The sequence below is a fragment of the Octodon degus genome, unplaced genomic scaffold, assembly GCF_000260255.1.
Source record: "Octodon degus isolate 3935 unplaced genomic scaffold, OctDeg1.0 scaffold00089, whole genome shotgun sequence".
Classification (NCBI taxonomy): domain Eukaryota; kingdom Metazoa; phylum Chordata; class Mammalia; order Rodentia; family Octodontidae; genus Octodon; species Octodon degus.
Window position 1 is genome coordinate 1144637 of NW_004524665.1, and position 11997 is coordinate 1156633.

The 11997-nt window shown below is 45.1% G+C and overlaps 1 protein-coding gene across 2 annotated transcripts in view; it reads right to left on the reverse strand.

The window, feature by feature from the left end:
* Dner (delta/notch like EGF repeat containing) overlaps positions 1–11997 on the reverse strand; it is a 340243-nt gene that overhangs the window by 207245 nt on the left and 121001 nt on the right. For both annotated transcript variants that reach the window (XM_023722281.1, XM_004637300.2), the window contains exon 2: positions 1060–1368. In XM_023722281.1, the coding sequence (XP_023578049.1) occupies positions 1060–1368 (309 nt within the window). The remainder of the gene's footprint in view (positions 1–1059; positions 1369–11997) is intronic.

An 11997-nucleotide genomic window follows, 5' to 3' on the forward strand; every position in this document is an offset into this window, starting at 1 on the left:
TACCAAACCCGTAGTGATATGCCAGAAGCCATATATGTCATAGAAAACTAGATAAACTAAGACATATTCCAGGAGAGAAGCAGATAGCCAGTGTGGTCTCCAGTGACACGTTCCTTTATAAGGTAGGCTTGAAAATGATGGTGACTGTTTAAGTTTCATACTTTATTACAATAAAAGACACAGGGACTTTTATCCCCTCAAAATCATCACTTTGAACATGCTCATCCCATGGTTCTTGCCATTTCTGAAGCAGCTCTGTAAATCTACTTTCCTGAGTATCTCTAGTCGCACTGTCAAGGGTGCCTCAATGTTCTGAATCCACTCACGATATTTAACCTTTCATTGTCATTTTGACTTAGAAAAGAGCCAGGGGTCTCCTAGTCCCAGATTTCAGTGACTGAGGAAGACCAGGACATACTGTAAGGCATTCACACATGGCCTGCCTATTGGATGGCACTCAGCAGCAGCAGTCATTGTATTTTTTTATATACCTTATAAAAGCAATCAGGAAAAGACTTCCAGGACTGCTTCAGAAAATGGCAAGAGCCAGGTGTGGTAGCGTTTGCCTGTAAGCCTCGCACTAGGTAGGCTAAGGCAGGAGGATCACCACTAGTTGAAGGCCAGCCAGAGCTAGAGAGTGACATCCTGACTCATGACAAGAACAATAGCCTAAGTATGTTCATAGCAAGGGTGGGTATTCTGAGTGGAATTAGTGTCAATGTATCTCTTACTATAATAAACTTTTTATTTAAACACGCATCATGCACTTCTGTCACACTCTGTACCCTGTGCTCTCTACCTCCAGATCTAAGATACCTCACAGCATTGCGTGTGCCTAGCACTCGAGGAAATGATGTCATTCATGTTTGGGTTTGCTGACTCTTTTAGGCGTATAAAACTATCACACACACAAGGACAGATGGCAATAAAGTTAGGCACATGGTTTTCCTCACTGGGTAATTTATAAGTCTTCCATTTTTATTGCCCGTATCAGAACTCCAGAATTATTTTCTCATTTCAGTTTCTGGTGTAAGAATATGTACCATGTACCATTCTCACCTCCACTTGGTCCCACTTCATTTCTACGACTTTCTGCCCTGTTTTCGGCTGCCAGGTTGGCAGGGTCACAGTTGCCTGAGAGCGGGGAGGCATCACGTCGGGCTCCTGGGTCATAGCGACAGGCTGAAGCTGTGTGGACTCGGTCCCACCTGAGGCAGGGAGCCCAGGGAGCGGCTGCTCACAGTTGGCACCTGCATAGCCCTCACTGCAGGCACAAAGGTAGCCACTGCCATCGCTGCCACCGCTGCTGCTGCTGCTGCTGCAGTTGCCATGGTGACAAGGGTTGCTGGCACAAGGATCTGCAACAAGCTGAAATGAGACCATAAATGGGTCAATTATTTCCTCATAAGAAAAGTGAAGCCATGGCTGGGAGGCCAGCTCCTCATCTCAGAGACAGCTCTCTCCTCGAAACACTGGCCCCGTGGAATCCCTGGCCTTAGCTCCACGTGTGTCCAGAGTCACCCCAATGTTAACCTTACTGTAGATGACAGATGCCACACAAGGGAAAACACATGGGGAGCAGCCTCCCTAAACCCTAAACCCTAACTACCATTGATTTCAGGAACACAAGGTTTAGAGGAATTTTTTTTAAGGTAACAGTGGTTAAAACAATCATTTCCCTTAGGAAAGAGCCAGCGCTGACATACTGAGCTTTACCCATGACGAAGGGCACTAGTCATCTGAATTGAACTCTACTTTGTCACATCCTGGACCTTTGAAAAATTTCTTGTGAATAATGATGGCACAGTGTATGTGCCCTGCCCACAGTGTTCCTGTGTCTCCAAACTTCCTCTGTATCTGTAATCCTTTCGGGGCAATGTTATTAAATTAAAGGTTTCCAAAAGCATCCATTTGCATGACAAACACTACCTGGAAGACAGCATCACAAGGATTTAGGGAGAAGTTTATGAAACTTATCATCCAGTTCTAGAGGGCGATGACAGAGCGTGTGACCCACTGTGCATGCAGGGTAACACCTCGGTGAGTTGTCTTCACGCTGTGTTTCTGTTCTGAGAAAAGTGCTCGTCTCTGTGTTCTTAGCTGCTGACCTCTGACAGGCCTCTTGTCAGCACTTGGGGACACGTCGCCAAACAAGGCCAGAGGAGCACCCGCTCCTGGGCTTCCGGCCTGTGCTTACGCTTTTCAATTATGATTTCTCCTGTGATAAAAGCAAATCAGATCTCTAGCTGCTTTCCCCTCGGCTTCTCGGAGCTGACTGCCAAAGGGAACTCAGCACAGAATCAGACAATGGAGGAATGAGCCCCTCCATTTTCCTGTTGAAATGAGTTCACCCACATCAACACCAATGGAGAAAACGCTACACGCGTCAAAACAGCTGCTCCTTCTAACTACCCCAGTCAAACCATCTCCAACAAACCTCCTGAGGAGCAGGAAGTGATTTGGGATGGAGCCCAGGGACGCTCCTAAGGTACCACAGTAACTCTATGCTATCATTGGTCAGTTCCTTCGCAGATTCTCAGATAAGGGAGATGGCTGGGCTCTACAGAGAATGCTGAAACACTCGATAATTTAAAATACTTGCAACCTGTCAACTCCTTCCAAAGAAGACAAAGGCCTTCCTGATCTGGCCTCGTCCTACTTTCTGGGGTCTTCTTCTCCCATAAGCCTTCTTTGTCCCCTAGACCTGTCCCTCTGCGCCATCTCGCTGTCCCCAGGCTATGCCATCTCTTTCCCAGCCCAGGCCCTTTGCATCTGCTGGGCCTCTGCCTAGAATGCCTTCTGCCCAGACTCTCAGAGTCTCCACTCCTTTCACTCACTTCTCCAACTCAAGTTTTGGACAAGGTATCTCTCACTGTAAAATCAAAAATAATCTCCTTTATCCTGCCCCACAAAATCCTGAGCTCCAGGGACACAGAGGCTTTATCTGGGTGTTGCATGGTCCCCAGTATATCAAGGAGCACAGGAAACATGGCAGCCCTTTAAAAAAAAAAAAGCGAAAGAAATAAACACAGATAGACTGATTGCTATTTGGAAAGCAGTGTGTGATGGGGGAGGGAGGGAAGTGCTCGTTTAGTCATGATGTTGTTTGTGTCTCACTTATTTTTAGGAAGGTTTTGTGGAATGGGCGCCCGGAATGAACACAAAGGAGAAAGGGATCGAATTAACTGGAACAAAGTGAACGATGGAAGTTACATTTCTGAAATCAACTTTTAAAAACCTGAGGGTTGGCCAAGACACAAACATGAATTTTAATATGTGCCTAAGAAGGCAGAGGTATATTTGCATCACAAGGGGTCAACACAAAATCTGGGAGTCCACACAGCCAGCCACCGTTCAGGTCAGACAGAGGCATCGCTCAGGTGACCACAGGGCCCCCAGGCACTCTGTCCCTTCACCACATCCTGCTGCTGAGCACAGCTCATCCCTGGGGAGGCATGGGGCTCCCCCAAAGAGCACTAAGTGTGACATAGGTCACCAGCCCCCAGAGAAATGCTTAAAGCCCATGCACCCCCCCCCCTCCCAGGGCTCTGCGTAGGGTGATTGACAAATACAGAGAACATTTAAGTTAAAAGCATGCATTCCTGCAGGAGACGCACCAACATTAGTCTCCCCCTGAGGTGTTTCCTCTGGCTGCCAGCACACCTTTCCCGTCACTGTTGCCACTTTCCAAAGCAGTTCTGCAAGTCTTCCTGCCTAAGTATCTTTACAAGGTATCCTCCAAAACACGGTGAACGGCTGCTGCCGATTGCTATCCTACCGGAAGGCAGCCTCCTAAGACTATTACCGCATCCTGATCTACCTATTTGCTGGCACTCGGTAACATCTGACTTCTCCAAAGTCAAATGGCCATGAAAGGTATGCATTTTTAATTGACTTGGGACATCCAGGGAGCCATGACAGTGCAACTAAAGAAACTCACAAAAGAGGACTTACAGAACTGCTTCCAGAAGTGGGGAGCACAACAGGACCTGCACCTCTGAAGCAAGGGGGAGCGCTCTGCAGGGGATGAATAGCGTTGTGTCTTTTACTGTAACAAATTCTTACTTCAACACGTGCAGTTTTCTATCACACTTCACACTGCAGAACACTGCCACATGGCTCCTTCCACCCCCCACACAGCCCTGAGTCTGTGTCACCGCTTGGAAAAGAGAGGGTAGAGGACGGGAGGGACATCTCAGCCACCAGGAGACAGAGCAGGGTGGTGCCACATCCGACCTCCATCAGGGTGGGGAGGATTCCTTATTCGAGAAGTTGCCAGAGCCCTCCAGTGGGGCCGCCATGGAAGAGTCGAGGTATCCAGCATCCAGGGCGTAAGAACTGACAATGTTTGAGAGTGAGTCAGTAGCCAATCTGTGATAAACAGAGACTGTCTCCATGGGCCCCAGATCAGAGGCGCTGAGCGCAGCCCTTGCAGGGACAGGCAGGAGGAGGAGGAGGGCCATTGGAGGGCAGCTGGCCATCAGCTCAGCGAAGCAGCCACACTCTCCTCAGCGGCCACGTGGGAGCCACTAGATGAAGCTGGACACAGCAGCAGCAGGGCCAGAGGTGCTGCAGAAGAGCTGCAGCAATGGGCAGGTCTTGCTGCTCTGCCCAATCTGCCTATCTAGGAAGCAGTGCCACCCAGGAAGGACAAAGAGCCAGAAGGGAGATGGTGTGGAATTGGCCGCAGCACTTGTCCAGGCTTCACAAGGAGAGAGGGGCTCACGGGAGCATTCAAGGTTCCATAAAAAAAGAGTGACAGAAACCAGGAGAAACACTTGCATCAAGAAAAGAGGACAAATGCTAAAAAGTCAACTGTTGGTTGTACAGGGGTTTTGGTGAGGCACTAGAGATGGAGCCCAAGGCCTTCACACTGAGCTGCGTCCCCAGCCCTTTTTCTACTTCTTATTTTGAGAGATCTCCCTAAGCCACTATGTTGTCCAGGCTGGGCTGGAACTTGCAGTCTTCCTACCTCAGCCTGCCAGAGCACAGAGGCTATGGGTGTACACCACCAATTGCACGTATTTCTAAAGAGATTCAGAGCAGAGTATGGCGTGATAGACACATACATACACAAATGTAGAAACATGGCCACACAGAGATACAAACACACACACACACACACACACACACACACACACACACCAGGATGCAAAGCAGGGAGGTAAGTGCATTCTAGGGGTATTGAGTCCTTTTTGAAAACAACCATTTCACCCTCACATGGCTCCCTCAGCTTGCGCACCGGTTGTTTCACCAACAACAACTCCCAGCCAGGCCAGCGCTGTTGCTCCAGACTAGTTGTACTAGAAAAATGATTTTCTAGGGTTGGGGAGATAGCTCAGCAGCCTAAGTGCCTGCCTGACGAAGCACAAAGACCTGGGTCCAATCCCCAGTACCACATTCCGTGCCAACCCTGAAACCCTGGCATTCCAAGCTGGGCACCAAAACCAGGAGTGGTGATGCAGAACTGTAATTCCAGAACTGGGGAGGCTGAGACAGGAGGATCACTATGAGTCCAAGCTGCATAGTGAGACCCTGTACCAAATACATAAATAAATAAATAGATTTTTTTAATAAAAATGTTTTAATTCGTAACAGCAAACACAAGATAAAATGCAGCGATTACTCCTTAAGCAAAATCCTGGCATCACTAAGTATTTATTGCCTGCTTTTCTGTACACCAATTGTATGGAAAAGCAGGAGCTTTCTGTAGGGCTATGTCTGTACCACAACCTGGAGAAAAGTCCTGCCTCAGAGGTGGCTGCTGCTCTTGAGTCCCATAAAGTACGGGCTCTAAGCAGTGACAACCAACCTGCCAAAATGCCTCGTGGCCATATACCGGAATGAACAGACCTGACTTCAGGAATGCTCAAAATTTAATAGGTGATATTTTATGGCTGTAATGTCTAGCTTCTAATGGTGGAGAAAATGATTAAGCCTTTGTAATACCAGCCATAATAAAGAGTAAAGAGAAAGCCAAGAGGTTAATGGTTTTCTGTTTAAGGTGACCAACAAGCTCATTTATAAATGCTCTATATCTGTTGCCTCCATCAGCTCATCCACACCAAACGTCTACACCATAGGATAACTTGAAATCGCACTTTGCACATTTATCTTTCACTCATTACCTGTATCAAATAATTTATGCTACAACCAAAGGTGTACGCAGGGTGTGGCGCAGAATTGAGATGGGTGGCCGGACCTGCACAAAAGTGGCTGCCTATCCTGGGAAAACCACAGTGTGACACTTTAGCCATGGTCTCTTTTCCTGACTTGATCTGTCTGCTACACAAGTTTCCACCAATCCCAAGTTCTCTCAAGTATTCAGACAGGTGCAGAGGCCACTTTCAAGATTTAGCTATTATGAGCTGTGCTGCTCTAAGAAGCATGGGTGTGGATAGATAGGTAGAGATAGAGATAGAGATAGAGATAGAGATAGAGATAGAGATAGAGATAGAGATAGAGATAGAGATAGATGCACAATGCAATGCTACTCAGCCAAAAAGGATAAAATTGAGTCATTTGCAAGAAAACAGATGCTAAGTGAAATAAATCAGACACAGAAGGTTAAATATCACATGGTTACTCTTACATGAAAGACTCAAAGTATAAATAATTAAAAGGGCAAATTAAAAGACAGATGATCAGAAACAAGGAAGTAGACTTTGGGGACAGGGGGACGAGATCTGGGCATGAGGGGAAGAGAACGGGCAGGAATCGAAGGGGAAGTGAAAAGGATCAGGAATTAGGATGTATGTGTACCAATTCCCTGAGATGGATGCATTATGTATCACAAAAATATACTAATTTAAAAAAAAAACAGAAGAATGAAAGGAGTGTACTAGAAAAATGATGTTTTAGGGTTGGGGAGATAGCTCAGAAAGGTATACCTTTTATACCTTCAGAAAGGTATAAAAAGGAATAAAACAGGTACGCAAAGCGACATGCTGTCATTAAATATGATCATCCCAAGCTAATGGTTTTTCTTTTGTTTTCTTTTTGTACCAGGGATCAAACTCAGGACCTTGTGCTTGCCCGGCAGGTGCTTATACCACTGGGCTATTTCCCCACCCCCATTCCAAGCTAATGGGATCACTTCAAAGGGTGACTATGTCCATCTCACGACCTCAGGGACAGAGGCTGAGGGACGCAGTTACAACTGCAGGCCAGAGTAGAGAAGCTGTGGCTTTGTTCTGACTAATTCTGTGCTTTGACAGGTCAGTAGTTGGTGTGACATTTATCGAGCATCAATGATGTTCTGGGGAAGGGGTCAGAAGGGGAGCTTGGAAAGATGACCAGAGCCCAGCACTGGCCCTTGAGGAGCTTGGAGACAGTGGAAGAGTTGGGCCAACTCACTTGGCCTTTCCCTGGGCAATCAAGCTGTCTGCTCCACACCCTGCTTCTGTAGGTGACAGCTATGATAACCACCCTGTAAGTGAGCGAAAGCCCTCCTTTACAGTGAACTGGCTTCCAAGTTGTGATGCGGGGAGGGAGAATGGCTCGGCTCACACAAGTGTGAAAAGAGAAGATGAGGAATGGGCCTCCAAGCAGTTGCTTTTGCAACGGCAGCAGCAGCTTTCCACAACACCAGGGCAGCAACCTTGAATGCTTCCAGCTATCCAGGGCACTGGAGTTTTCTTATGGGAAATGGAGCTGGCCGTACAGCTGGAGCCCTGGTGTCACTTGTGCTGCACAGAGAGTGGTGAGATACTCTGGGCTTATTAGACTCGCCTCGCCACCTGCACCAGGCACGCATCCCTAGGCAGTAAGGGAGGCCTAGAATGGGGCACACACAGCTTCCTCCAGCTTGGGGATCTAGAGTCCTACTGACCATCAGCTGGCTGTCCCACGCACTGTGTTCCAAAGCTTCTGAGAAAAACCAAGCAGAGGACTACACCTCTCCCTCAGTCACACCCTCGTTCACTGGGCAAAGGCATCTTGGGAAAAACCAGCCCTATAAAGCCCAAGAGGGCACCCACACACACTGAGGAAGCATGTGACTGCTACTGTTGGCACGTGGTTTGTCTCCCAGGGTTCCATGTTGGTGGATGTCATGTGGCAGTGTTAAGGAAGGGAGATCATCAAGGGGTAGGGCACACTGAGAGGGTCTCAGGTCACTGGGGTGCTGCCCTGGCAGCAACTGCTGGAGTTCTCCTGGGAACAAAACAAGCCTTAAACCTCAGCTCTATTAGCACTGGGCTGGATAAATCTTGGTCATCCTAAGACATCAGAGGATGTGCAGCAGCATCCCTCATCTCTCCTTACCACATGCCAGGAAATGCCTTGATTGCCCAGGGAAAGGCCAAGTGAGTTGGCCCAACTCTTCCACTGTCTCCAAGCTCCTCAAGGGCCAGTACTGGGCTCTGGTCATCTTTCCAAGCTCCCCTTCTGACCCCTTCCCCAGAACATCATTGATGCTCGATGATGTGACAGCTCTCAGTTGTGACAGCTCTACACACCTCCAGACATTTCTAATGTTGCCTGGGGATGTACATTTCATCCCTGATTGAAACCAGTGTCATAAAGGAAAGAACTGTTGTATTTTCCTCAATCAGTAATCATTACCAAATCTATACGACTCCATAAATAAATTTAAATGGATACAGTATAATGAAGGAAGCTATGAACAATGTATTAGAACAGACTAAATCCCTAATTTTATAAGCAGATAAGCAATATGCAGGATGCTTTGTATAGAACCACACTGTTCTGTTTCATTTTTAAACACAAGAATAATGTTATGTTTTTATTTGTATCTTCATATAACAAATGATGGAACAAAGGAAAGAAGGCAGGAAGGGAGGAAGGAAGAAAAGGAGGAAGGGAGGGATATGGAAGGATCCCATTTTAGTAATTAGTATGAGCAAAATAATCAATTAAAGAACACTTGAAAATACAAAACCCCAAAATCCAAGCTCTTAGTCAGAAACTCAGAGCCTAGAAAGCTGTATCTTTCAACATTCCTCAGAAGATTCTTAAAACTAGTCCAAAAGCCAAAATTTTGAAACTGATGCTGTAAGCCGGGGTTGGCAAAATACAACCACAAATCAAATCTAGTGTGCTTTTGTCAATAAAGTTTTATTGGAACTCACCTCCAACCACCTATTTCTTTGCTGACTGCTTGTGCATTGTGCTAGCCACTGAGTAGTTAGGACAGAGCTTATCAGGTCCACAAACCCTATTTGAGATTTATTATCTGGCCCTGGCCCTTTAGTTTGCCAAGCCCTGGTGGAGACTTTGGCTTCAGAAATACAAGAAAAACAAGTAAGTAGGGTCACCTGGAAAGACTTTTTAAAAAAATCATCTTCAGTGGGGCTAGATAAACTTAGTTGCAATCACATCTATTTTTTTCTTCCCCATCCAACTCCCTTGTTGAGTTAGTGTCCACCGAGAGATTAAATAATAGAAAGACTTTTATCCCACACAACCAAAGGGATCAAACTTTTTCTATCATTAGGTACAAGAATGTAGAGGATGAATCTTGGCACCAAGAGAGTAGTTACCTAGATCACCCACCACGAGATAAGACCACACTGAAGAGTGATGTTTCCGTCTTTGGGTCCATGGAATGATGCAGAACTCCTTCCCCCGCCTTTCCACCCATCATCTGAGCTAAATGAATGGGAAAGACAGGAAGCTCACTGTAGAAGCTGTATAGAGAAGTAGGGGACATCTAGAGGAGGCGGGGCAGGGAAGGGCCACAGAGACCAATAGCAAATGGCAAGAGAGCATCTATCCACATTTATCACCTGGGAGCCGGAGGCCACAACAATGGCTCCAGAATTTACAGAGCTACAGAAAAATGAGCAAGAACAATTGCCACCTTGAGGCACCATGACAGGGTTGAGAAGGCTGGGGTTCTGCCCTTGTGTTGTGGGTGACCTTCAAAGAAGCAAGAAAGTTCCCTGGGGCTCAGTATCCTCAGCTTCTTACTGCTGTGTTTCTGTGTTCAAAAATGGAATTGCTCTGGTGGTAAATGTCATCTTCGTGCTCAAAGGGAAAAGAATATCATTGGGGTACAACTGGCACAAAAACTCCTTTTTTGCCATAAAAAGGAATTTTTCTCACTTTCTTCAATAAAGATCTCAACTCTATTCCAACACCAACTGCTTCCCCACTAGGAAGAAAGGGAAAACACAAATTGCTACAGTGCTTATGCCAATTGTAGACTCAGCCAAGAATTGCTTCCCAAAGTGTTTTTTTTCCAAATTCAAATAATAAAAATACTCATTCAAGTAATAAAAATAATCATTTCTGAACCAAGAACTATGTACCTGACTGAAATTTATGTTTTGATGTTTATTTTTATGCTAAGAATTCTCAATCTACTCAAAAAAGTGCTTCCAAGGCTAGCCTGGCAGTCAGTGTTTCCCCTCAATTCTGAGTCAACTTCACTGAGACTAGTCTATCCTGATTTTTTCATGTGTGGAGCCATGTTTATGAGGAAAAAGGAAAACTGTGGACAGAATTCAAGCTTTTGACTATGAAATATATCCATTACAAATGACTTCTAACATGTCTCACAATTTCCCTGGTTGTTCATGATGTCTCTAAAACATGCTGAATTTGGAATTTATCTTGCAATCACAGTATATTACTGTAATCTGGTTAACATCCATGGTCACCAAATCGCCCCAATGAATCTTTCAAGCCTTGTTCAACTGTAGATATATCATGAATTAAGTGAATTTTCTTTAAAACCTGGCATACTCTCTGTCTTTTGGTTTCCATATCTCACTAAATTCTAAGAACACTCAACAGCATTTCTGACCTTGGCACTCCCACCTCAGATGAAATGCTTTTTCCTTCTTCCTCTTCTTTTGGTCATTCACAGATCCTTTTCTTATAGCAGAAACTTAAAAAAAAAAAAACTGGTAGAGCATATGTTTTGTTTCCCCTCTCTTTGGAGACATTCATTCATTCTAGTAAAGTTATTTTACACAGTAACAATGCTATGAATCCAGAAAACATGTCAACATTAGCCTCCCTGCCTGCTTGGGGGAAAGCCTGCAGGCAAACTGGAAATTACACTTCCTATACTGATCATGTAATCACTTCCTCTGGTGCAGAAAAAGTGTTTTATTAAATTCAATATCCACCTAGAGTGAAGACCGTAAGCATACTGGGAATAGAAGGGACCTTCTTTAACCTGACAGAGCATCTGCCAAAACCTTCTGCAAACAGAGCATTCATTAGTCGAGGGTTGAGGGTTTCTCTCTGAAACTGAGACCAAAGCAAAGATGTGTGTTACCAGCACTTCTGCTGAACACTGCAGCAAGGCTTTAGCCAGCCCAAGGAGGCACAAATAAAAAAGAAGTTGTATGAATTGAAAAGGAACATAAGCTGTCATAATTTTCAGACTATTGTTATGCACAGAAATAAATTATGGAGTATGAGACATCAACAAATCTGCTAGATACAAGGTCAAAATTAAAAAACAAAAAACACATAGAATCTCTAAGTATCAGCCATAAACAAAAGATATTATTTAAAGTATTCTTTTTACAATACATCCCCTCAAAATCAAATGTGCACGGGTAACACAAAAGAACTATATATCCTCAGCAAAGAGGACCTTGAAGTAGCAACTCAATATTGAGAGAAATTGAGGTATTCACATATAGATAAAGAGATATTCCAGTCATGGATTAGAACACATAATCGTACACATAATTGTATTCAAACTTTCCACCAACTCTACCTATAGATTTGATGTAATTGTAACAAAAGTTACAATGTTGTTGTTGTATAAATGGCCCAAAATAGCCCAGATGTTCTTGAATAAGAACAACGTAGGAAGATTTGGTGTATAAGAGACCAAGAATTTCACAGCTGTAGTAATTACAACAGTCTGATATTGGTAGGAGGGTGAACAAATAGACCAATGAAATAGAGGCAAGAAATGGAAATAATAACATATGAATGGGCTGGCCAGATCACTCAGTGGACTAAAGCACCTGCTTAGTCAGGTGCAGGGACCTGGGTTCGACCCCTGGC